The 27,983-nt window shown below is 34.9% G+C and overlaps 2 protein-coding genes across 2 annotated transcripts in view; one reads left to right on the forward strand and one right to left on the reverse strand.

The window, feature by feature from the left end:
- scfd2 (sec1 family domain containing 2) overlaps positions 1 to 4,272 on the reverse strand; it is a 181,305-nt gene extending 177,033 nt beyond the window's left edge. Inside the window, exons 1-2 of the mRNA XM_073816729.1 lie at positions 3,367 to 4,272; positions 2,180 to 2,348 (exon numbers count right to left, since the gene is read on the reverse strand). Coding sequence (XP_073672830.1) covers positions 2,180 to 2,348; positions 3,367 to 4,180 — 983 coding nt within the window. The 5' untranslated portion in view covers positions 4,181 to 4,272. The remainder of the gene's footprint in view (positions 1 to 2,179; positions 2,349 to 3,366) is intronic.
- A 1,967-nt stretch (positions 4,273 to 6,239) lies between these two features.
- Positions 6,240 to 27,983, forward strand: part of fip1l1a (FIP1 like 1a (S. cerevisiae)) — a 32,364-nt gene continuing 10,620 nt past the window's right edge. Inside the window, 12 exon segments of the mRNA XM_073816633.1 lie at positions 6,240 to 6,309; positions 8,469 to 8,514; positions 11,839 to 11,884; positions 11,999 to 12,072; positions 12,222 to 12,271; positions 14,202 to 14,294; positions 14,411 to 14,538; positions 16,656 to 16,699; positions 19,881 to 19,980; positions 20,060 to 20,198; positions 24,346 to 24,397; positions 25,925 to 26,059. Of these exon segments, the coding sequence (XP_073672734.1) occupies positions 6,240 to 6,309; positions 8,469 to 8,514; positions 11,839 to 11,884; positions 11,999 to 12,072; positions 12,222 to 12,271; positions 14,202 to 14,294; positions 14,411 to 14,538; positions 16,656 to 16,699; positions 19,881 to 19,980; positions 20,060 to 20,198; positions 24,346 to 24,397; positions 25,925 to 26,059 (977 nt within the window).

The raw sequence follows: 27,983 nt of genomic DNA on the forward strand, positions 1-27,983 counted from the left end.
ACGCCAAACATTTTAACAGTTGATGTTTTCACTCAAGACTGAGTTCAACCCAAGTGCAAAACATTTAGCAAAAAATCCCCATTCGAAAAGCATGACTGGGTTCATTTAGGAAAAATATTATTTTCCATTCAGACAGTGAGTGAGTTCACCAAAATACATGCTAAAACAATTGAGCAGATGACAATATCACACAGAACAGCAGAAATTCGGGGTCGTTCATTACCACATCCCGCCTTGTAGGAAATGACACCGGCAGAAACTCTAGCAAAGCCTTTTAGTTATTCAAATACACACATTTGTGATGACTCAAGGAATGGTGGTTCTCCATTAAAAATACTTGGCTGGGCATCGTTCCCGTGCCTACATGTGTTTAACCAAGTCTCATGGTTTCTTCAGATCTTTCCCACCTTGAACAGACAGACTTTGAGAACAGCCATGATTATGCAATATATTTCTCTAATCCTTTACCAGAACTGAGGTTTTTGGTCAAAACCAAACTGCAACAGGGACATTCCCCTTGGAGCACTGATGACAAAACCATCAGACAGACGGCAAGAAACTGATGTGTAAATGCAGCTTTATAGAGCCGCTGTGCTCTATTATGTCCTTAATAATTATCAAAGACAAGTAAGAGAAAAGTCCTCTAGATATACTGAATTCTGAAGTACTCCTTATTCTATTTTGCTTGCTTGCTTTTCTTTATTTTAATAGTGACTGTTTACTTGTCATTTTGAAGCTGTAATTACATTTTGTATTTGTGTGCAATTTTATTTATATTTATAAACATTTGATAGCTACATGAAGAACAGATGAGGTCAAAAGTTTACATCCCCCTTTCTGAATCTGCAAAATGGTAATTATTTTATCAAAATGCATGTTTATTTAGTACTGACCTGAATACGATATTTCACATAAAAGATGTTTACATATAGTCCACAAGAGAAAATATTAGTTGAATTTATACAAATGACTCAGTTCAAAAGGTTACATCCCCATGATTGTTACCTAAATTATCCAGAGCTGTGTTTTTGATGTTTGTTGTTGTTTACCCTTGTTTGTCCTGAACAGTTGAACTGCCTGCTGTTCTTCAGAAAAAAAAATCTGGTCCCACAATGGCTCTATGATTTTGAGATCCATCTTTTGACAGTGAGGGACTTATATGCAATTATTACAGGTTCAAACGCTCACTGATGCCCCAAAAGGAAAAAAGATGTGTTAAGAGCATTACAAACTTTTTGAATTTGAGGATCAGAGTGAATTTAACTTATTTTGTCTTATGTAACTATCTTCTGTAGCCTCTGAAGGGCAGTACTAGATTAAAAAAATATGATATTTAGGAAAATAAGAAAAATGTAGGCTACACATCTCCATTCTTGTTAAAAGTGTTCACCCCCGGCTCTTAATGCATCAGTATTCCGAAATCGGAGTGAAATTTTAATACTAAAAATGTAAAGGATGTTTAACTTAAGAGGAGACACTGCAGGCAAAAACACTGTTTTTTCATGCACCTGTCAAGTTTGAGATTTTGGGCTTTTTGGTGTTTCATAAAGTGTTTTTTTTTTTCAGACTAGTGGAAAGAAAACCCCCTTTTATAGCACTTTATGTATTTGTGTCAATAGATTTCAATTACAATCCATATTTTTAAAGGTTGCTTTCTCAAAATTAGTTTTTTCTTTTACACAGAGCCATAAATCTCCACTTCAGCTGCACTTACACACCAAACTTTGCATTTTTATTCCTGTGTATATTCTGAAGGTTTTTACTGAAGAATTTGTTCACATATAATTTGCATGATTTCATACATTTTATTCCCCAAAAAATGGTAAAAAAAAAATAAAAAAAAAAGTTTTTTCTTAATTATGGAGTGACAATGAGACAAACAAAATTCCCTCTGTAAAAATATTTAACTCTAATATGTCAAAAAAATAAACAAGAGTTTTAAAACTGACTTTAGTGTTTCGATTTTTGTACTAGAAATGTATGCAAATTAGCGCATATTTTATTAAATAATACCTCATTTGCATATTTAAACCTAACATTTTAGAAAACTTGTAATACAAAAAATATTTGCAATTATCAATGTAATCAATCAACTGGGTAAGGTGATAACTATTATTTCATTTTTTACCCTATTCACCTGCAGTGTCTCGCCTTAAAAAAAAAAAGAATATGCTCTTACTGGTTTTGTGCCAAGCAGCCTGGTGCCAAGATGCCCTTGGTATCAGTTGTCTGCTTCAGGTGGGTGAGCTCTATCATGTCCACCTGAACGTCAGTCACATGACCCGGCAACTGTGGCAACACAGATAGAATTTTCTCAACCAGACTGTCACCATGGTGCCCAACAGCTCCTGTAGAAAAAAAAACAGGACATAGGACAGACGTAAAATAAGTTATACTCTGTTATATGCTGCCATGATGTAACATTAAGAAAAGACATAATTGGTTTCACCATATTTTCCTAGTTGCACAGTACATTAAGCCAACAGTTTAACATTACAAATTATGTAAGAATACATTTAAATACACAAATGAGGCATTATCTAATAAAATGTAAACTAATCTGAACACTGGATATAGCCAGGTTCATAATTCTTGTTTCTTTTTAATGGTTCTTACAGAGAAAATTTTGGATATCTCTTCGCATTAATTGCCATAAATCACAAAATACTTTCAACAGCCAGAAAAATAAATAAATAAAACAATTCACCATATTAAAATGGGATTAAAATACTGGTGAATCAGGTGAATGTTATATGAACAATCTCCTCTGTAAAAAATATTTTTTTGAAAGGTTTGGTGTTGTAAAAGACTAATAAAGTGGTGAATTCTGGTTCGGTTATTAAAAAATAATAATTTTAAGAAAAATGTCTTTTAAGATATGCACTGTAATTGAAATCTACAGACGTAAACAGATAAAGTACAATAAAACAAACTCTTAAATGTGTATTTTGGATGTTTTCTTTCCACTAGTCTGAAAGAGGGCATGTTACAGAAGTCAACCAATCCAAAATCCAATCCAGTGCATGAAAAAAAAAGTTAAAATAGTTTTAATGAAATCCAAGAGCTCTCTGACCCTCCATAGTCCATTTGACATCAGTGGTTCATCCGTAATTTTATGAAGCTATGAAAATACTTTGTGTTGCGCAAAAAATGTTCTTGTACCTTTCTGACCCTTGCTGTCTATGCAGGGTCAGAAAGCTCTCAGATTTCATCAAAAATATCTTAATTTGTGTTCTGAAGATGAATTAAAGGTGTTACAGGTTTGGAACAACATGAGGGCAAGTAATTAATGACAGAATTTTCATTTTTGGGTGAACTATCTCTTTAAGTACTATTAATTCAATATAAACAGTATTCAGACCACACCTGTAAGATCAAGAGATCTGTCAATAAACACTACTGATGCTTTATTGGGGGCTGACTTCCTTCTGTTTTTGGCCTGTGGATGATTGGCCAGCTCCCCCGCGATCAGACGGCTCATCGGACCCACAGAAAAGCTTTCCTCACGGGTGCTGATGAACTCAAACAGGGTGTTGAGGGCAGATGCGAGAGATTTAATCTGAATCTGCAACTCAGGTGGAAGAGAGTGCATATCCACATCCATCAGACTCCCAAAGCGTCTTTTCTCCGGCCTCTTCTCATTGATGGACTCAAGATCCACTTCCAATAAAGGGAAGAGATCAGAGAAAGCAGGCAAAAGGTGGAGCTGCTGTGTCAGAGGAGCAAAGACCACAGGAGCATGCATGACCTCAGCGGTATAGTTCATATCACCCATCCACTCACACAGTTTCTCTTCAAACTGCTCGAACACCGGGTTCCCCTCCAGCTCAGTGGTCACATTATTCGCAAGCAGGTGAATGGAGTGAGGAACAGTTGTGACAACCACGCAGTACTGGAAGCGACTGAGGGAAATTATGTCTTTGATAATGTCTGCGGTTCTACCTTTGAGCACGGTGCTGACCACAAACACAGCTTTGGGCTCATTCTGTCCACCTGCTTCAAAACTTGAGAACTGTTTGATGTTTCGAGCTCCAGCCTCAAACAGAAGCGCAGCTCCTCCGTTCCAGTGCAGACTCTCCGAACACCGATCATCCATGAAAACAACAGCCTTTTTTACTTTTGACAGCACCTTTTCCCACATCTGTCCGGGGAAACACATGACTCCATCCGTGGGCAACATATTTCCACAAATGCTGGCGTTTTCAATTGAGAGGAACGAAAGCAACAGCAGAACTGTCAAACAGACACCATTCAAAACAAACCCATGTGAGTCTCTCGGAGGTGACGTGGCGCAGAGTCGTCGCGATAATTACGCGTCATCAGCTGGGAGTTTTAAAAAGTCTTTTTTTTTTCATGCAAAATACCAAATAAACAACAATAAGAAAAATCTTAATACAATTCAAGAAGTCCAAATAGCAGCATAACAAAAATAAATAAATATTAGAAAACTCCAGAGAGAAAAATAAATACAAACATAAATAAACACAAAAATCAAATACAATACAAGGGTCTTCTTCTTTTTTTTTTTTTTTTTGCGAAAATGTACATAACAAGACAGGGAACAAACATCAGGCACAACCATCAGTAATACTATAAATAATCAGCAACAATATTATACTTACAACATTATAGCGAGAATAAGGGAAAAGAAAAAAACACACAAAGAGCAAGAATCAACAGAAAAATATCAAATAAATTATATTACAATAATAAATATTTGGAGATAGAGAGGCAAAGAGTTTCAGACTTTCGATTTTAGATTTTTAAAATACTATACAAGGGGCTTATCCATCAAAAAATACCTTAAGGGCTTTTTATGATGCATGAGTTTCAAAGATTTGAAGAACATCATTAAATCTTTTTGAAAAAGTAAGAAAGTGCGGGGTTATTAAAGAATCTGTATTTAAGAATGAAGTAATTGATCAAGCAACAATATTATTAATCAGATATTCAACATCAAGTTTTGAAAAGTCGAGTACTGTATATAAATCTACTTATTATATATGGAAAATTCTGTATTTGCACGTTTACTCATTTTAATAATAAAAAAATAAAAGCAGGTCACTATATATTCTTTAAAAACAACACGAAAAGCAAATCAATGCGTGAGTAGCGTAACACGTTTTTTCTTTTCTTTTTTATTGTTCTTTTCTATACTATTCTTATGTTTTATTTATTTATTTATTTATTTATTTTATTTGATGTAAATGATGTTTTTCGTGGATAACTTTGATTATAAGTACATTTTTTACTATAAGAAACAAGCAAAATAATTAAATAAATAAATACATACACTACCATTCAAAAGTTTGGAGTCAGTAAGACTCTTATGCTCATCAAGGCTGCATTTATTTGATTAAAAATACAGAAAAAAACAGTAATATTGCAAAATGTTTTTACAATATAAAATAATGTTTTTTATTTTAACGTACTTTAAAATAGAATTTATTCCTGTGATGAAAAGCTGAATTTTTATCAGCTGTTACTCCAGTCTTAAGTGTCACATGATCCTTCAGAAATCATTCTAATATGCTGATTTATTATTAGAAGGATCAATGTTGGATAATATCAGCAGTTGTGCTGCCAAATATTTTTTGAAACCTGTGATTTTTTTTTCCAGGATTCTTTCATGAAAAACTAGTTTAAAAAGTACAGTGTTTATTCAAAATATATATTTTTAATAACAGTGTAAATTATTTATTATTAACTTTTAATAAACTTTTAATTATTAACTTAATACATCCTTGGTGAATAAAAGTATTAATTACTTAAAAAAATAATAATAATAAATAAAAATGTACTGACCCCAAACTTTTAAACGGTAGTGTAAAGTGTAAAGAGAGCTCGCGTGTTCATACATTGTGTTTATGCTCCATGTCAGAATAATATAAATAAATGAAAAAATTATTAAATAAATATTGAAGACAATAAATAAACATTAAAGTTAGAAAGCAAACAAAACAAACAAACAAATATTGCGTTATAATAAATTATTTGTGTGTCGATGTGTTGATGTTGAACTTCCTGTGTGTCCCGCACACGTGCGCGTGCAGTGAGATGTGTCGCTTTGGTAACGCGCACCTGCTACACCAACACGCGGCGTGTCACTGTGACAGCTGTGACGGTAAACCCTAAACTATTATCACCCTACGCAAAGTTACTTTGTCAAATTCGGTGAGTCAATGAGTTAAACAGAACCTCTTATCTCAAAGCAAAAGCGCAAAAACCCGGAGGTGATCATGTCCACAAAAGAGGTAGAGAAAACAGCTGATGAAAGTCCTGACGACGAGACCGACTGGCTTTATGGAGGTGAGAAATAAACGTACTGATGATCCAACATTAAAACTGTCTGAAGTGATTCCTCGGGAGATGAATAAGCATCAGATCAACATCTAACGTTACCAAAACCAAAAACACAAGTTTCGAAGCAGGGATCTGACCCTACGTTTATTACATCAGAGACCGTTATTTATCCAGCTGCACGCGTTTCATAACATTTACTTTCAAATAAACCCTTACGGAGAACATATGGCATGAATACATGTACACACATCTAACAACATAATGTAGTAAGTGCTGCTGCATTAAAAGCAGTTGAAGTTAGACAGAAATCATATTCAGGGTATTGTTTGTGTGTGTGTTTCAGTATCAAATATGGCAGAGGATACTGTGTCATGTCTATGTCCAATAGAAATTAATCTGTGAGAAGAAAAATCGATATTGTGTAATATAGAGTTGACATATTGAATATCAAGTTTAAAAATTGTCTTTAAATTGATCCGTTTATAAACTGGCAGCATTTTAGGTAATGAAATTGATTCCTTCATCTGATATCAACCACAGTATTTTTATTATTGCTTGTTTATTTGAAAATAATATGATTCATATGAAGTCCTTAACCCTGTAAAGCATGACATACACCGCCGTTTAAAAGTCTGTAAGATTTGTGATGTTTTTAAAACAACCAAAATACAGGAAAAAAAAAAAAGTAATATTGTGAAATATTATTGCAATTTCTAATATGTGACCCTGGACCTCAAAACTAGTCATAAGGCTCAATTTAGGATGATAGGATAGGGTAGGACAATATTTGCACTATTTGCACTGGTCATCTGGAATGTGAGGGTGAAAAAAAAATCTAAATATTGAGAAAATCATCTGTAAAGCTGTGTAGCAATGCATATACTAATAAAAAAATTTAGTTTTGATATATTTACGGTGGAAAATTTACAAAATATCTTCATGGAACATGATATTTACTTAATATGCAAATGATTTTTGCCATAAAAGAAAAATTGACCATTTTCACCCATAAAATGTATTTTTGTCTATGGCTACAAATATACTTCTGCTAGTTAAGACTGGTTTTGTGATTCAGGGGCACATATTGATTTCCTATTTTAATATACTTTAAAATATAATTTAATTCTGTGACGCAGCACTGAATTTTCATCATCCATTACTCCAGTTTCAGAAATCATTCTAATATGCTTATTTATTATTAGTGTTGAAAATGTTGTGCTGCTTATTTTTTTTTTTTTTTTGGATCCTGTGATATTTTTTTTAATAACTACAAAGATGAAAAGTCTTATATAACTTATATAACAATATAAGTTTTTACTATCACTTTTTATCTATCTAACACATTCTTACTGAATAAAAATATGAATTTCTTTATTAAAAAAAAGAAAGAAAAAAAATGACTGACTCCAAAGTTTTGAATAGTATATTGTATATTGTAACATAAAATATAAAAATAAAAATAAACACTGTTCTATTTAGCTTTTTATTATCAAAGAATCCTGACTAAAGCATCACAGGTCTTAACAAATATTAAGCAGCACATCTGTTTTCAGCATTAATAATAAATCAGCATATTAGAATGATTTCTGAAAAATCACGTGACACTGACAAATGGAGTAATGATGTTGAAAATGCAGCTTTGTTTCACAGGAATAAATTCTATTTTAAAGTATATTAAAGTAGAAAACTTATTTTAAATTGCAATAATATTTCACAAAATTACAGTCTTTTTCTGTATTTTTGATCAAATAGATACAGCCTTGATGAGCATAAGAAACCTATTTAAAAAACATTCAAAATAAAGTAACAGTAAGGAAAAAATATATAATGCAACTTAATACATTGATGATTGAGAGTGATGGACAAATAAATGTTCCACAAAAGCTCAATGTATCATATTCGATACCCTTATTTAAACACGATTTTTCTTAAACAAAAACAAAAAGTAAAAATTTCAGTCTAGTAAGTGTTTGTCTTAAAATATGACCAACAATAGAAAAGTTATTACATTTTCTTACTAAAATTAACACACATCATGACCTAAAACTGGACTTTTTTAGAAAGGCCTTATAAAACTATAGGGTTAAAAACAACTCTATAGCAACAACTATAAACTTTTTAAACTGGCTGTTTTCATGTGCTAAACTCTACTTTATCATAAATAGATAACAGTTTTGAGGAAGAAGAGACCACAGAAAAGGAAGTGTTCAGGTGAGTGTGACCAAGAAAATGTTTTCAGCTTTTTATGAGTTTCCAACGAGAAACTTGATGGAGTAGAACTTGGATAATAGTTTTTAATGTTTTAGCATCTTTTTCTTTTCTTTTTTCATTATGAATGGATGTTTATCCAAACTTTTGCAGACTATGTGAAAAAAAACAGAAATAGAGTAAAAACTGGTGCAAAGACCTTTGGATTAATTATTGCAGTATTTTGTTGACATCTAATGTAGCTTTAATCAGGAGGTGCATTTATTAAAATGACTGTTTAAGCAGTTTGAATCAGCTTTTCCTCACATTTGATTTGATTTGCATTTACAAATGTGCTTCATCAGCATTTAGTCTAATGCATGTCCCCCAACACAAACACACGCACATTAACATTTAAACTCTCTGCCGTTTTGGGATTTTCTGCTCCTGGCAATGTCAGAAACTTTTAGGTCACTTTAGCCCCGGTCGCTTTTGCATTTGAAATGAGAGTTTACAAGCCCTAATGGAGGGCCGACTCAGAACGAGAGAGACTGACACTTTTATTTCCTGTTAGGGCAAGTAGCGCTGTACAAATGAAGCGTGTACATTTAATGCCCGTTGCACCGCTTAGTAATGACCACGCGTGCACGTTAGCGGTATGTGACACGTCTTTGCCGATAGACCTCTTTGCCAAAATGCTCCGAAAGCGGATCAAGCCACGCGTGTCTGATGAAACTCTTTGGACGCTTGTTAAACTCAGCGTTGGATGTGCACAGGGCTAATACAGTGCAAGCTCCTCTTATGTGCTCACTGGAGTAGGAATGAGAAGGAATATTAGCCATTGTTTTATTCCTCTGCTTCCCAGCATTGCGTAGAGACGTGTTCGCTGTTTCTTGGAGTTGACGCAGCGTTTTTTATCGGTTGGATTGCTTCACCTTCATTAGAGTCGGGGCAAAACTCAAACCCAAGCGAGAATTTTCCCTCACGTTGCATTGGCCTTGAATAAGCCTGATGAGGCCGCAGTGATATAGGCCTCACTTAAACTAATGTAGGCCTGCAGCTAAAGATGTGCTTGTACATTGATCCCCCTCATTGCCCATATTTGCTGAGTGTAAAAGCCTTTTTATTGTTCTGTAGCATCAATTAGTGCATGTGATTAAATCAGGACTGACTGATGAAGCTGACAGGAAGTCTGTGCATCCAAAGGAAAATGAAGTTTCTTCTGAAGAGCACACACCTGATGTCAGCCGACACTTAAATTAAGCATGTGTTTAACATTTACATTTTTTAGGAAGTGTTTTAATAGAGTTGATGGATCAAAATAGTACTTCAATATGTTTAACTGCTGTCCCACAACCAAAAAACACATTTAAAGGGAGACACTGCAGGCAAAAACGCTGAAATTGAGATTTTGGACTTTTTGCTTTTTCGTAAAGTGTTTTTACAGGCTAGTGGATGGAAAAAATCCAAAAGACACTGTTAAGTGTTTCTTTTATAGCACTTGATCCATTTGTGTCTATAGATTTCAGTTACAATACATATTTTTAAAGGCTGTTTTCTCAAAATGAGTCATGAGCCATGAGCCATGAATCTCCACTTCAGTAGCACTTACACACATTAAACTTTGCATTTTTATTCCCGTCTATATCCTGAAGGTGTTTACAGAGGGTTTTGTTCATATACAATTAGCTTGATTTTATACATTTTACTCCCCAAAAAATAGTTTTCTGTCTGTTCAAAGTTTTTTCTGAATTACGACAAAATGAGATACCCAAAATCCGCTCTGTAAAAACACTTGACTCTAATATGCCAAAGAAATTAAACAAGAATTTCGAAACTGACTTCATCCAGTAGATTTTTGTACTAGAAATGAATGCAAATTAGTGCATATTTCATTAAATAATGACTCATTTGCATATTTAAACCTAACATTTTAGAAAACTTGTAATACAAAAAATATTTGCAATTATCAATGTAATCAATCATTTTGATAATTAAGATGATAACTATTAGTTCATTTTTGTACCCTGTTTACTTGCAGTGTCTCGCCTTAAAAAGCCTTTCAATATTCAAATCTTAGATGTTTACTAAGATCCTTTTTTATCTTTTGAAACCCACAATAACATTTTAAATATCAGTAAACTTAATATAAAAAAAAAAAAAAAAAAAAAAAAAAAATTTAGTGGGTACTTGCAATTGGGAGGTGGTTGTCCCAAACCCTAACACCTAAATTTCAACTTACGAAAATGATATTGAAATAATTTTAATCCATTGTTGTTTTTAAAGATATCTGTTTGATTATTTTAAAAAAAGTAAAGTTAAAAAAATATATTTATACATACAGTGTATGTTTTAGTCCATTGGCTGGGACTGATTTTAACTACACCCTTTTATTTATGATGAAGAAATATTTATGTGTCACTCTCTCTCATAACTACATGGTGAATAGATAGGCCCCATAATTTTAAGGTAAATGTGTTCAAAAGTCAAAACAATCTGTGTTTAACTTTAAAGAATGTCACTACCGAACACTATTTTTCTATAATTAAACACTTTTTGTTGGGAGTCATTCCATACCATTTAGTTTTTATGTGATTAGAATCTTTGAGCTAGGTTCAAAAGCATCTAAAATTGTCTTGACAGAAACATTTGGTGAATTGCTGGTAGTAACATCCTTGTTTATTTGGGTTTTATATAAAATTGTCAATACCGTGACAGTCACAACCGAAACATGTCATCATTGCTTTGGTAGTGACAAAAGGGAACTCATTATCTTTTATTTGCGGGAAATAAACATAATTTTAGTATAATTTTAGGAAACATTTTTGTATTTTAGTATGTTTTAGTAGTGTTTTAGTATGTTAGTTCAAATTCTGTAATGTTATGTGGTCGCTACGTGGGATGTTTAGTCAAAAATAAGGTATACTGAATGATCAACTGAAATGTTATGATAGTGTTTGTTTCAAAGTATATTAAAACTAATGAATCCTTAAGTTTAAAATCATTACCTTCAACTTTTTGCCTCTTACAAATAAAAAGTGTGTTATATACAATACAATACAATAAATCTCATAAATCTCACTTGAAATATTGTTAAAATTGTAAATATTATTGATTTACCTCTGAAAACTTTTTAATTATATGTATATGTATATATGTATATGTACTATTACAAAATCTTAGCAGGTCAATATAACCCATACTGTGTTTCAGTAGTGACAAATTTGGGAAGAGGACAAATATTCCAAAACTTTCTGGAAATACACTGTGAATTAATTATTATATATTATTATATATGTAATCAATAATCTAATTGCTTAATTATGAACATATGTCTTACTATTGCAGTGCTCTGATTGGTGATGTTGATGGTGTGAATGGACTCCATTACCAGGTGTTTGTTTTAGCAAAACATTTTTTTTTTTTACTTTATTTCAGTTAGTTGTGATAATGTCGGGCATTCATTTACCTTTATAAACAGAGCCTTTTTTATTTTTCCCTCTCAAAGGAAAGTGAGTCAGACAGTGATGATGACGTCTGTGTGACCATCGGTGACATTAAACCAGGCGGATCTCAGGGCTCGTGAGTAATTCAGTCAGAGGTTTTGACAATTTTAGTTATATATGTTACTGTGTCAAGTCTTTTCATGTCATACAGTGATACTGATGACATCTAGGTATAATAAGTTGCTGTAATGACACTTAACAGTCTGTTTGTGGTTTACTCTGTAGGTCATTTGGTTCCAATTCCATCAGTCTGAACATAAAGACCTCTGTGTCAGGTAATAAAGATATTCAGTTCAAAGTAGTAAATTTTTTAAATATTTGCCCATTTTAATTACTAAAAATGTTATGTGCCCCCAACTGTTACTGCATTATTTATACTTAAAGGGGTCATCGGATGCAAAACTCACTTTTACATGTTGTTTGAACATTAATGTGTGTTGGCAGTTTGTGTACACAACCACCCTACAATGATAAAAATCCACCTAGTGGTATTTTTTTCATCTTTAAAAGTAATATCCGCTTTTTAAAATCAGCTCATTCTCAGCTTGTTGATTGACATGAGCGCCTTACCTTAGACCCGCCCTCACCGAGCTGACACAGCCCGACTCCGATCGCCATTGTGTGTGGATGTAATAATGAACATAGCAGTCGTCATTTACTCCTGAAGACACAGTGGATTAACGTTACTTTCGTTTTTGAAAGGAAAGCGCCGATCTCGATCTACATATGCGTCTATGTTCGTGCAAATCATTCGCGATGCAGCTTCACCCACAGCAGAAGTGAGTATAAGGGTTTTTTATGCATCTTTGAAAATGGCCTTTCTTAATAATGTGCTAGTTAGCAAGTTTCATAGCTAAACGCGGCTAAATGCGGCTTAAGTAAACATTACGGCTCTTCATCCCACAGCAGAGAGGGGCGGGGCGAGCAGAGCTCATTAGCATTTAAAGGAACATGCAACTAGGGCTGCACGATTAATCGCATGAGGTTGTGAGGCGCGTTTAGTCAACGAAGCAGGTACTTTGATTAGTAGTAAATCTCCATCATGTGCGTTCAGTGTATTAATTGCCGAACGCTGAACGCACGCGCTGTACGCACATGATGGAGATTTACTACTAATCAAAGTACCGGCTTCATTGACTAAATGCGCCTCACAACATTGTGCGATTAATCGTGCAGCCCCACATGCAACAGAATAGCTCGTTTTAAAAAGGGCTGAAAAGAGTGTTTTTTACACTACCATTGACTTATTTTGACTAAAGTACGTTCTAGACTTCTCATTAAGACCCTAAAGAATCATATTAACTTGTGGAAAATGGGCATCCGATGAACCTTTTACAATTATGACCTTCACAAAGTCATCGTTTGGAACTTTTATACATCATGGTGGGCATAAAATAAATAGTCTCATTTCTTAGTTTTTGCAAATATAGTAATATTGTCATACTGAAGAACTCTTCCACCCTGTTACCAAGTTAAATTATCAAAACAAAATCTATTATTTTTTACAAAATATATGTCTATCAATGAATTGAAATCATACAGCTCATGTACTTTTTAGTTTGAGCTTCTGAGTTTAACATTTTCTAAAGGAAAAATGATTTCATGTCACCCAGTGTACATACTTATTTGGTACCCTGTGTTTATTTTAATAAAATTATGAAATGGAGTTCAGTAGAGTCTGATGGAGAGATGGAGAGATTAATCAAGCCTCATGTTAGATTACACATAAACACCATAAAGTGTCATTCCAACTTTAAAATAATTATTATTATTATAAAATTTATAGACAATTTAAATTCTAAAAGATTAAATATTTCCAAAACATACGGTGCTCTGGCCAGAATCTCTGTATTGCCTAAAGTATCTAGGTTTCGGCTTTGTTTTCCCATTTTTACACATGCTAAAGTTAATGATTGAAAAGTTGTTTGTGGAGCGTGAGAAGGTAGGATCTACAGAGAACTGTCAAAGTGATGCAAATGGATGTGTCTGGATGTGTCTGGCATGTATGGTCACCCTGCAGAATATTTCCAATGAAATGCATATTCTATATCTTACATTTCTTAAATTACCACCATGCATACCACCAGCTTAAATTTAAGCCTGACTGAACTCTGCTGCTGAGAATCCCTTTAGGACATTTCTCCGGGTTCAGTTTGATCTGTGTGTGGGAATCCAGCCTCTAAAGTCTTATCTTCTGTGAGTCAGGCTCCAAGTCCAGAGGGCTGGATCTGGATGCTGAAGGCAATGTCCTGCAGGTGGAAGTGGAGTCCTTTGAGGAGAAGCCATGGAGAAAACCAGGTGCAGTTGATTGCGTTAAGATGTGTGAAGATGTGTGTGTTAGTCCACCTCAGATTCAACTGTACCTTTTTCTCTAGTAAACACTCTTTAACGGCGTGTGTTGTGGATAAACGCAGGTGCGGATCTGTCTGACTACTTTAACTATGGTTTTAATGAGGACACCTGGAAGACATACTGTGATAAACAGAGACGGCTACGAATGAGCCTGGAGATCCTGAGCCTGGGGTCATCAAACAAAATAATGGTACATTTAGCAAAACTAAAATATGCCCTTCTATCATGATGGTTCATACTAAGATCTTGATAATGAGCTGTGACAGGGCATTTGCTGCAGTTTCAGATTTGTTACCTCTGTTCCAAAGCCTTCTAAGGACTTCCTAACTTTCATGAAAGTGTTAATAAGTGACTGATTTAAAACACTCATTATATATTCTATAGTATTTGTATAGTACTACCATAATTTAAACATGGAACTTATTTTTTATTTTAATTAAAAAGTAATTAAAGGGATAGTTCTGCCAAAAATTAAAATTCTGTGATTAATTACTCACCATCTTGTCATTCCAAACCCGGAAGACCTTCATTCATCTTCGGAACACAAATGAAGATATTTTTTTATCAAATCTGAGAGCTTTTTGACCCCGCATAGACAGCAACGCAACTACCACGTTCAAGGCCCAGAAAAGTAATAAGGACATTGTTAAAATAGTCCATGTGACATCAGTGGTTCAACCGTAATTTTATGAAGCTACGAGAAAACAAAAATAATGACTTTATTCAACAGTTTCTTCTCTTCCATGTCAGTCTTACCATACATTCATTGGAGAAAGCTCTTTTGGAATTCATAAAAAAATATATTAATTTGTGTTCCGAGGATGAACAATGGTCTACAAGATTGGAACGACATAAGGGTGGGTAATTAATGATTTTCATGTTTGGGGAACTCATTGATTTTAACAAATATGTGACCCTGGACTACAAAACCAGTCATAAGGGTCCATTTTTGTTTTAATTGAGATTTATGCAAGGTTTATTAAAATAGGACAATATTTGGCTGAGATATAACTATTTGAAAATCTGGGGTCCAAAAAAAATCTAAATATTGAGAAAATCGCCTTTAAAGTTGTCCAAATTAAGTTCTTAGCAATGCTTATTACTAATCAAAAATTAAGTTTTGATATAATTATGGTAGGAAATTTTGAAAATATCTTAATGAAAGTGGATCTTTACTTAATATCCTAATTATTTTTGGCATAAAAGAAATATCTACAATTTTGACCCATATAGTATAGTTTGGGCTATTGCTACGAATATACCTGTGCTACTTAAGGCTGGTTTTGTGGTTCAGGGTCACATATGTCATCAATAAAGAATCTCCATCTGATGTGTTCACCATGTTTTCTCACTGACGGCCTCAAACTGGAAACTTAGGGCTAAAAAAAAAAAAGAATTTCCCACTCATAATTACAAATTTGTGGTCATGTTCATGTGCACTCAACTCTTTCGACATGACCTAAATGCATCATGAATGACTTGCAGTTGTTTCCGATAATTTGACATTAGTTTGGAATGTTGCTAAGCTAATGGCATGATAATCAGCACTTACAGTTGTAGGCATAAAAATATATAGCAGACAATAATATTGGGCTAAATGTAATGTTATGTTTTAAGTTATCGTAGTTTATATTATTTAATTTCATGAATATTTATTTAGCCTCATCTCCCAGATTTTTTTTTCCACTGAGCTCAGTGCAGTGCATTCTGGGCCTGTTGTAGCCACATGTGAATAACTTCCTTAGAATTTGGCTAAAACAAGATATGTGACCCAGGACCACCAAATCAGTCATAAGTAGCACTTATGAAAAATACATTTTACTTTTATGCCAAAAATCAGTAGGATTATAAGTAAAGCTTTTTTGTAAATGTCCTACCGTATATATATCAAAACTTAAGTTTTGATTAGTAATATGCATTGCTAAGAACTTCATTTCAACAACTTTAACAGCAATTTTCTCAATATTTTGAGATTCCAGATTTTCAAATAGTTGTATCTCGGCCATATATCGTCCTATCCTAAACATACATCAATGGAAAGCTTATTTATTTAGCTTTCAGATGATGTATAAATCTAAGTTTAAAAAAACTGACCCTTATGACTGGTTTTGTGGTCCAGGGTGACATATCCTAGGAGGAGGCAATTTACTGAATTCATTCCTTTTGGAACACCTTTTACTTTTAGAAATACCTGTGGCGACTTAAAATGCTGCTTCCAAGCTGCTCATGAGGTTTTGGAACACTTGTGTATGTGCAATGAGTGTGTATACATATAAATGCGAGCTTTCTTTCTCTCTCTCTTTCCAGGTTCACCAGAGTTCTAGTAGTGATCTGTTAGAGCACTCAACCAGGTACATCAACCCTTTATCATACATATCAATATGAACCAATGAAACCAACCATACCTGTACACAAACATGTTACTTCTTGGAACAACATAAGGGAAAATATATAGTAATAGAATTTTCATTTTTTGCTAAACTGTCCATTTAAAACACTGAAAATAGTCAACATTTTAGTTTAAAGTGTATTTGGCTTGAATCCTAAAACCATTCAAAAGCAATTTCAGAGTCTTTTAAATTGTTTTCCTAGTAGAGTAAGTGTGACTCAAACTTAAACTCAGTCCATGCACTGTTGCATATTATAGGCTATAATCGGCCGACTGTAAGCATTTGTTTAAATTGATTAAATTGAGCTTAAAAGGTGTACCAATGAAGCATCTTACGCATTGTCAGACAAGGCTAGTCAGCCTTTGCACACAATGTGCATTGAGTTAAATAAACTGTATCAAGAATTTGTATTAAAGAGGAAGCAGAAAGACATATTTGATGTCATTTCTGGTGCTGTTTTTTTTTTTGTTGTTGTTGTTGTTTTTTGTTTTTGAAACATCTTGTGTAGTTCAATTGTTTTGCGTTAAGCCAGTGCAGCACTCTTAATGGCCGATTATTTACTGTGCGTGCCAGCCATGTTCCCAGTAACAGCATCATTATGTGATAATGGCTTTCTGCTGTTGTCCCAAATGCTCCATACTCATATTATCATCCCTGTTTATGCCAGTTATAATTTTTTCATTTTTTCCTCTTGATTTCTATCAGCTTTTGTTTTCTGTTCCCCCCTGAAGAAAACATCCTGACTGTTGAAACCTCCTAATATTTCACTATTACTTCTCTACAACACAAATACACACACACCATGGTTCAGTCCTGGTGGTCCAGACTGCCTTTGGTCCTGGGCAGGAGTTAGCGGGGGTGATTTTTAATCAGCCGTTCCTTGAACTTCTCCTCGATCAGTTGAAGGTTATGCCTCGCTCAGGGGGACGTGTATGAACCGGAGCATTCAAGGGTAAAGCAACAGTCCGGCTTTCATTATTACACATACACGCACAGACAGGATGCAGGAGTCAGTCACAGTACGCCCATTTAAACACAGAGCATGATGTGGCATTTTCAGAATCAAACGGCCCTTAACAGAGATTGTCATTCGATCTTGTTCAGCTCCATTAAAATGCAATGTTTTTGCACCAAAAAAAAAAAAAAAAGAGTTCACTTGAGTTTATGTGCATATTCAGGTACAGCTTGACTGCATGCTCCGTGAATGGGACTTACTTAAAGGAGAAGTTCATTTCCAGAGCAAATGTACAGTTACTCACCCCCTTGTCATCCAAGATGTTCATGTCTTTCTTTCTTCAGTCATAAAGAAATTGTTTTTGCGGAAAACATTTCAGGATTTCTCTCTATATAGTGGACTTTTATGGTGTCCCCGAGCTTGAATGATCAAAATGCAGCTTCAAAGAGCTCTAAATGATCCCTGTCAAGGAAGAAGTGTCTTATCTAGTAAAACAATTGGTTATTTTCTAAAAGAAATTGCAATTTATATAATTTTTAACCTCAAATGCTCATCTTGTCTAGCTCTGCGTGTAATATGTGTATTCCTGTTCAAGACCGTTTTTAAAAAACTCCCATCTCATTTTCTCCTCCAACTTTGCATCACTGCAGAGGTACCAGCCCAGTGTTTACAAAGTGAAAGTGCAAAGATCAAATGCCCTTTACAAAAAAATGTTAAATAGCGATGTAGGGCGATTTTGAAGTTGCAGAAGAAAATGAGATGGGAGTTTTTCAACCTACCCTAACTGTCTTGAACCTGAATGCATCGGAGTTCACACAGAGCTAGACAAGATGAGCATTTGAGGTTAAAAAAGTATACAAATTTTAATTTTTTTTAGAAAATAACCCATCGTTTCGCTAGATAAGACCCTTCTTCCTCGGCTAGGATCGTGTAGAGCCCTTTGAAGCTGCACCATAGAAGTATATATTCTCGTAGCTTCATAAAATTACAGTTGAACCACTGATGTCGCATGGACTATTAACAATGTCCTTACTAACTTCCTAGGCCTTGAACGTGGTAGTTGCGTTGCTATCTATGCAGGGTCAGAAAGCACTCAGATTTCATCAAAAATATCTTAATTTGGGTTACAAAGATGAACAAAGGTTTTAGAGTTGTGAAACAACATGAGGGTGAGTAATTAATGACAGAATTTACATTTTTGGGTGAACTATCCCTTTAAACTTAGGTTAGTGAACAGGATGTTAAGTTTTGTTTTTGTTTTAATTTAGTGTAAAACATTTTTAATTAGAGAAAAATATTGAATGCACCTTTTAAAGGGATGGTTCATTCAAAAAATGTGGCATTTATTTTCCCTCATGTCATTCAAAATCTTTTTCTTCTGTGGAACATAAAAGATGATATTTTACAAAATTGCATACAATTGCATTCAGTGGTACCCAAAACTGGTTGACAAAATTCTCAAAATAACTTTAGTGTAATCTGTCCATGCATGACGTACATTGCTGAGATTAAAAATCAAGAGAACATGCGATGATGAGAGCAGACTGCAGAGCCAGGGCTGGTGTGTGAATTTTTTATGTGTCCTTTTTATAAAATCATAAGAGGGTAGCACTTAAATCCACTGTCGTGTCTGCTGAAACTAGGTGAAACACCAGAAGTGTGTCAATTTCAAGCTGCTTCATTTGCGTGTGTTTTTCCCCCTGTAGTTGACTCTGTCCCAAACTTCACTAACAAGACTGGAATAATAAGACAAGCTGGACTCTTGAATGCTTACTTTTCTTGCAGCATGCATAATGTTTAATGGAGTATTAATGTGCTCTGTTCTATCTGATTAATTTTTAGTGACTGAAATAGGTTATTGCCTACAGTAGTTCATTTGTGCACTACTGAGAGTATTTGTAGCCTTGTTTCAGGGGACTTGAAGATTTATGAATGGTGACGACTGCCACACATTCACGCAAGTGTGTGTTCATGAGCTAAAAATATTGTCCAGCACATCAGAGGAGATTTCCCAGATCAGCAAGAAAATAGCATTGACTGAGATTGCGTGCGTTTGTGTGTGTGCCAAGTGCCCTATAGCGCACTTTTGTGTTCATTAAATAGCTTGCAGTGTGCAGCGCACATTTCATCCTCCTCACTCACACATGGACTCAACATAGTGATTTATGTGTGTGGGTGTGAATGCAGGAAGTCGAGTGGTTCGATCAATGTTATCGGAGGACTAGCAGGGAGCATCAGTCGAGTGGAAGGCAGAAGACGTCACAGTGCTGATGAAAATAACATCCAGGTGTGTTTTTGCGTGCTTGATGGACACAGAGTGAATAACTATAAATAGTACAGTACTGATCTCATATCTGCGATTTCAGGTCGTGTCAGAGCAGTCCTCGGATGCAGAGCTGTCTTCCCCAAAGCTGTTGCCCTTCTTTCCTCCCAATATCCCACCTCCACCTTTCCCTCCTCCTTCTATCAGCAGCACACCCCCTCTTATACCACCACCTCCACCTGGTAAGTGGGCTCCATGCTGTACACTCATGCACACTCACTTGTGTCAGCAGAAAAGGGACTGGCCTGTGCTGTTTAGTGACGTAGTAGCATGTGAATGTTACGACATTGCAGGGTTTTCTTCAGCTTGTCCTTGAGCAAAACTATGACTTTTAATAGTTTCAAAATCAAGCAGAACACATCCAACATTGACACAGTGCAGCATATTAACCAGCTTATTAATGTAAATCAGATTAGTCGCATAACCAGCGGGTCAATCCTCATAATACTATTAATAAGATTAGATTAAATTAGATTTTTAATGTTATGTTTCAGAATTAATTTGCTGAATAAATTTTAATCATTTTCTGTTCAAAAGTTTGGAGCCAGTGAAAAAAAAAATTGGAAGAAAATTAATGGACCCTTTTCACAAGACTGATAATGCATTTTAATGGTCATCATCATCATCATAAATCCTTGAAGGTTTTTCATATTTTGATTAAAAAAATGTTTGTACATTTATAACACTATACTTTGTATTATATCACCTTTTCATCAAGTTACAAAAAACTAGTTAATGCTAATGCAAGGGTGTTTCCAATGCCACGTCTATGAGAGGGACGGTAAATTTGACATTGTTTTCTCGTCTGATTGCAGTCTCTCTCATTTTTTTTTCCCTTGATTGAAAGTCATGGAAGCAATTTAATATGTTTTCTATGTTAAACTATTGCACATCAGGGCTGCACCATGATGCCCCAAAATGCTGTCTGTGCTTAATGTTCAAGGTTAGAGTTCAGGTGCTAAACCAGATGAGCTGCAGCAGCTGTGCGTGTTTGATTTGACAGTGACTAAATATTGAGCGTGCATGTGTCTCTGTAGGAGTCTGACAACATATGCGCTTGAGCTGGTGCGTCTGTGTCCAGGTGTGTGTAATTCTCTCCAGGTTCTCCTCTGCAGCACAGGCTTGCTGGCTGTCAGTTCGCCTAACTTCCTGCTCAGATGCTGCTCCTCCACACTTTCGACAGGAAGTCTATAGTTGAGCTCTGTTAACTCTACTCCTCTTCTGCTTCAAAGCCCCATCAGAAATCGCCTTCTGCCAAATCCTGTCACCCCTCCTCCGGCCCACTCAGACCTCTCACTGACACACTCAACCATCATCCCGTTTCGCAGTACCCACTCATCCTTCTTAATACAGTCAAAATATCAAACTTCCTGGTCAGGCCCAGCCTTTGAAGTTCAGCCTTTAATCCAGAAACGGGCCATTTTTATGGTAGAAGCCCACCTCCCCATCTTTAAGTTATAGGCTTCTCTTTTTGAATCGCTCCCCCTGCGGATATCGCTGTCCCGTTACGGCCACGCTGTTCCTTTTGTGTTGTTAATGTGCTGCGTGTGGCTAAAAATAGCTCAGAGCGGGAAGAAAGAAAAAGTGCCATGCCAGCAGAATCGTGGCACTGGAAATGTGCTGAATGACCCAGCTGTGCTGAAAGAGAGAGAGGGAAAAAAGATAGAGAGAGCCAGTTGTTAGGAGAGGAATGTTTTGGTTAAATGGGGTTGTGGAGGAGTGAGAGCTTTTTTTCATTCAAATCATAATTTTAATGACTGATTTGTTAGCAGAGGATTTGTATTTTACATTTTTGTGCTGATAATCTAAATATTTTGTATGAAAAGAGTCCAGTGATCCACTTTGATTCTTTTAGAGGACATTAATGGTTGTAAACATTCATAAAGTACTTTTAAGCACCCTTTTCACAATATATATTTTTAATAAAAGGTAGCAGCCCAAAATAAAAGAACTTCTAACCTCAGTTAAAAGGAAATCGAGAAATATGGAGGAAAAAAAAACACAAATTCTAACTTGTGAGGTATTTATCATGATACTGTATGTTAACTCTGTCATAGAAAAATGTAAAGAAATTTGATTTACTTATTAATTAATTGTTGACCCTGGACCAGAAAACCAGTCTTAAGGGCCATTTTTTGTAATTTATATGAATAAATAAGCTTCCCATTGATGTATGGTTTGTTAGGATAGGATAGTATTTGGCAGAGATACAGCTATTTAAAAATCTGGAATCTGAGGGTGCAAAAAAAAATCTAAATATTGAGAAAATCACCTTTAAAGTTGTCCATCAACTTTTGATATATTTATGGTAGGAAATATACAAAATATTTTCATGGAACATGATCTTTACTTAATATCCTAATGATTTTTGGCATAAAAGAAAAATGTATTTTTGATTATTGCTACAAATAAACCCATGATAATTAAGATAATTAATTCATTCATTGTAGTGAACTTATAGTAACACTATACAGTACATTAACATTATTGGTATATTGTATATAACATTAATAACATAAATATTAAACATGAACTAAGAATGCACAGTACTCTTAATCTTCTAATGTACTTTTTAAATTTATTCTAGATTTATACATTTCAGGTTGTACATTTTCTGTATTTTGTTTTGTTTGTTTTGGAAAGAAATCTGTTAAGTTCACAAAGGCTGCATTTATTTGACCAAAACCAAAATATTGTAAAATATTATTGCAATTTTAAATAGCTTTAATATATATTTTAAATAAATTTTATTCCTGTGATGACAAAGCTAAATTTTCAGCATTGTTACTCCAGTCTTCAGTGTTACACGGTCCTTTAGAAATCATTTTAATATTCAGATTTCCTGATTTACTTTTCATTAAATTAAAACTTAATTTAAATAATAATAATAATAAATGGTGTAAAAAATGTTCCTGATACTTAATGCATTTTCTAAATGACATTTTATTTTTGTGTAGCCTCCTTTGGCCCATTGCTCAAAATACACATTGGCAAATTCATATGGCATAGAAACAGTGTCTGGAGCATCTGTTATTATGCATTAGAAGCAGATCTGTGATCTTACTGAACTATTTTAGAGCTTGCAACAGATCTCTGACATAAATTAGCATAGCATTCACAGGCAGGCTGAAAAAAAAAAAACAGTAGTGTAGAGCATAGTTCAATAAGTACATACTTTCTTAGAGGACTCTGAAGTTTCAAGGACAGCCCAGATGATTTGCAATGCTCTGTGTGAGTGGATGTATGCGACGGAGGGGATATTGAACGCTGCATTTCTGCCTCGTTCTGTGTTAGCCATAGCTGCGTGACTTCTGTGTTCCTCAAATTACTGTTTTTCTTGAGCCTTTTTTCATAGTCATTTTTGTTGTTGTTGAAAACTGTCTTTTAGAGCTGGCTCCCATCAGGGGTCCATAGAAAAACAAAAGGGGGATGGTGCCCAGATGTGCACGAATGTTTGTGAGTCTGTGGCTGAGTGTGATCAAAGCAGATAAGTGTGTCTCAGCCATGTGACGGAGAATGTGTTTTTTGGGGTGCTGCGAAGGCCCATTTGTTTCACGCACGGGCGTCATGGTTAGCGGGGCAGTAAAAGTTGCAGGCCACTGCGTTTGTTGAATTCTGTCTGGATGTGTCATAAACAGTGTTGAGTAATTTGCAGTCACGACATCTGGATGTACGCACGCGGACACAAACATGCTTTTTTTTTTTTATAATAAATGAAATCATATGTAGCCTAGAAATCTAGAGGCACCCTAGCGGCAGCAAAAATTATTTTGCAGCCAGGTGGGTCTAGACACTCTCAATAGACCTTCTAGCTGCAAAAACCCAAATTGGGTCAGGCCAATCACAACGCGTATAGAGTAGGCGGGGCGGGCTTAACATATGACGACAGAGTTGCGACGGCTGCCACTTGAAAAACAAAGAATGGCGGCTGCAGCTGTCGAACAGCGGTCTTTCGAATCGGCTTTGGCCGCGACTCTGGAGGACTTGGAGTTAAGTTTTTCTTTAAGAAACGAGCAAAGAACGGCACTTAAGTCATTTTTAAAAAAGGAAGATGTGTTTGGAGTTTTGCCGACTGGATACGGAAAAAGCTTAATATACCAATTACTACGTCACCTTCTTCGTTGCTCTGATTGGTTGAAGCGCTATCCTATTGCGTGCATAGGGATTTTGAGAGACAACCATTTATCCCGCCCCTCGGAGTAAGCCGCGTCTATGGAGAGTTTCCAGACTAAACATCTTGATGTAAGTCTGGCTCGCCAGGCTAAATCATATGTAGACTGCTTACAGTTTTGATTTCACCATAACATGTGTCTATGCCTGCCTTTTCAGGTTTCCCATTACCTCCAGGGGCCCATCCACTTATGATACCATCGTTAGATAGGTAAGTATTTGTTTTTTTGTCATAGAATTTTTATTGTTGCAAATTGCATTTTACATTTTATACCAACCCACACACCATATACAATCCTACCCAGCCCCAACAAAGCAATCCCCAATTTAAACAATTGACATCTGATAAAAAAAATAACATTTCTATATGTATACATTGCATGACTGAAATTATAAATAATCATTTAAATAAATAAATGCAAAAAAAAAAAAAAAAAATCCAAATAATAAATATTTACACACATTTACCTTCACTCAATCCACGTCTAAGATTTTTAAATTATTAAAGAATGCGATAAATTGTTGCCATTTAAAAAAAAAAAATCTCCCCTACCTCTGATTTTGTATTTAATTTTCTCAAGTTTTAAAAAGAAGGCCAAATCTTTGAGCCACAATGAAATAGAGGGGGGTTGTGGGGATGTCCAAGACAACAGTATTCTGCGCCTAGCAAGAAGAGATGCAAAAGCCACAATCTCAGCCTGTCTCCGGCTTAAAGGCTGACCCTGGCGTGTACCCTGTGATAAGGTGAAATACTCAGAATTAACACTATTAGTATAAACTGAAGCTTGCGGGTATAGTAAACGCATCCATGATATCCATCCCCAAAACCAAACTCCTCCAGTACCCTAAAAAGATAAACCCACTCTATCCTATCAAATGCCTTTTCGGCATCTAATGAAATTATTACCTCAGAGGAGCCCCTGTTTTGTCTCGAGTATACAATATTAAGAAGAGTATGGATGTTAGAAAATGAATCCCATCCTTTAATGAATCCAGTTTGTTCCTCTGATATGATACTAGGAAGTACTGCCTCTAATCGAGAGGCCAAAATTTTGGCTAAAATTTTAACATCAACATTGAGGAGGCTAATAGGTCTGTATGAGTTACATAATGCTGGGTCCTTTCCATCTTTAGGCAATAGAGTTATAGATGCTTGTCTCAATGTTGGAGGTAACTTACCTAGATCTAAAGACTCCTTAAATACAGGCAAAAGCAGCGGTGCCAATTTGACATGAAATTTCTTAGTATTTATGTTTAAGTGTTTGTTTTTTTTTCACTGATTGATTATTATGCATTATAGCAGGGTTTGTGTATGATATACGTGATTCTGGACCACAAAACCAGTCTTAAGTAGCATGGATATATTTGTAGCAATAGCCAAAAATACATTGTATGGGTCAAAATATATTTTTCTTTTATGGCAAAAATCATTAGGATAGTAAAGATCATGTTCCATGAAGATATTTTGTGAATTTTCTACCATAAATATATAGAAAGTTAATTTTTAATTAGTTATATGCATTGCTAAGAACTTCATTTGGACAACTTTAAAGGCAATTTTCTCAATATTTAGATTTTTTTGCACCCTCAGATTCCATATTTTCAAATAGAAAGACCTCACATCAATGGAAAGCTTATTTATTTAGCTTTTTATTTTTCTGATGTATAAAAAATTGACGCTTATAGCTGGTTTTGTTGTCCACATTCACATATGGATCATGTGTGTATATGTGTCCAGGTCGGTGTCATATAGAAACTGGAGAGAGAGACAAAGGAGATATAGCAGACAGAGGAAGCAAGAACATAGGATGTCACTGTACAGGCAAAAGAAGGAGAAAAAGAAAGACAGAGAAAGAAAGGGAGAGAGAAAGAGGTAGAGCTTATGAAAGTGACTTAAAGGGATAATTTAACCAAAAATGAAAATTCTGTCATTCATTACTCACCCATATGCCATTCCAAACCCATAAGACCTTCGTTCATCTTTGGAACACAAATTAGGATGTTTTTGATGAAATCTGAGAGCTTTCTGACCCTGCATAGACAGAAACACAACTACAACATTTAAGGCCTAGAAAGATAGTAAGGATATTGTTAAAACAGTCTATGTGACAACTTTTTGTGCTCAAAGAAATTAATTTAATGAATAAATAAATGAACGACTTTATTCAACAATTTCATTATTCAACAGCACATGCAAATAAAAAAAATGTCACTACCAAAAGCAAATATCACAGAAATCTGAGATTGAAACAAGAAAGTTGTGTAGGTTTATTAAACATTGAGTGTCCCTAATGACAAAGATGATTGACTCTTCCTAAAGCTGTGATTGGCAGCCTTCATGCAGTTTATGGGACCGTAAAACTAGGCTGCAACTACAAAAGCAGTATCCCTCTGTCAGTGTCGTTACTTCTGTTTCTGTTCCTGCCTGCAGTATGTAGGGCAGCTCATCAAAGTTTCACCCAAGACTTAGAAGAAGAGAAATCAAGACAAAAGCACTAAACTCCCATCTGCTTCAGTTAATCCTCTGTGACTGTCTTTCTTCCATACACACAGAATAACTTATTCAGTTTGATCCGGCTCTTTCAGCTCATCCCTGTGCTTGGGAGCTATCAAACGTGTGTTTAAGGTGGTTAAGTGTGTGCGCGTGTGTGTATCTGTCTCTTTGTACATGTGCTTAGTTGCTTCTCAGCTCTCTGACGCTAGAACTTATCTTCTTAGGACTAAAATATGGTTAAAAAGCCATCCCTGACCCAGTCAAACACCAAATAAGGCAGAGAGAGACACAGACAGGGTGGCCATGTTTGTGCCTTTGGCCTCCTGTTTACAGGCATCCAAAACTCTCATCCATCTTTGCCTCACATTTTTCCTCCCTTTCTCCCCAAGACAAACAGCCAAGTCTTGGCCTGTCCATCTCCCCCCCTCACTTACTTTATTTCTAGATCCACTCCCCCTCACATTTTGACAGGCCTCATCATCTGGAGAACACTGGTGTGGTTCAGTGCCAATAGTTTTAAGGCTGCAGGGAAATCATGGCTTTACAATAGGAATATATATATATATATATATATATATATATATATATATATATATATATATATATACTTTTAAGGTTTTAAATAAGATTTTGGAGAATAAAATGTCAAAATTTGGTTGAAATTATGTTATATTGTCATTCATTGAAACACAATATTTATGTAAAAATTCAAACATGATTATTCTGACTTGTACATATTAAAATATATAATAGAATGAGGGGGCACATAAAATTTTATTGTGTTTAAAAAAAAAAAAAAATCTTACCAACAATTGGGCAAAACCTAGGATAGTGGCAAATTTAAAAAAAATGCAGAATTACAACTAATTAGTATTTGGTGTGAAAGTAATTCATCTTTTAATATGTCATAAATTGATTTTTTTGTAAATACGCCTGACAAGATTGTTACACTGAATGACATTTTAGTGGGTGTCTTCTGTAAATTAGGGGAAAATGTATATTTATTGTTTGCTCAGAAAACCAAAAATGCAATTAAAGTAAACATAAAACATTTTAATATTTTTTTGGAAAAACAACAATTTAAAGTAGTATTACACTTATTGTTTTTGTGCTTAAACCCTTTTTCGTCTTTGACCCATAATATATGTGACCATGGACCACAAAACCAGTCATAAGGGTCAATGTTTTGAAATTGAGATAAATTGCTTGAAAGTTGAATAAATAAGTTTTCCATTGGTGTGTGGTTTGTTAGGCTACAACAATATTTGGCCGAGAAACAAATTTTTGAAAATCTGAGGGTCCA

The sequence above is a fragment of the Garra rufa genome, chromosome 13 (genome assembly GCF_049309525.1).
Source record: "Garra rufa chromosome 13, GarRuf1.0, whole genome shotgun sequence".
In the NCBI taxonomy this organism is placed as follows: Eukaryota; Metazoa; Chordata; class Actinopteri; order Cypriniformes; family Cyprinidae; genus Garra; species Garra rufa.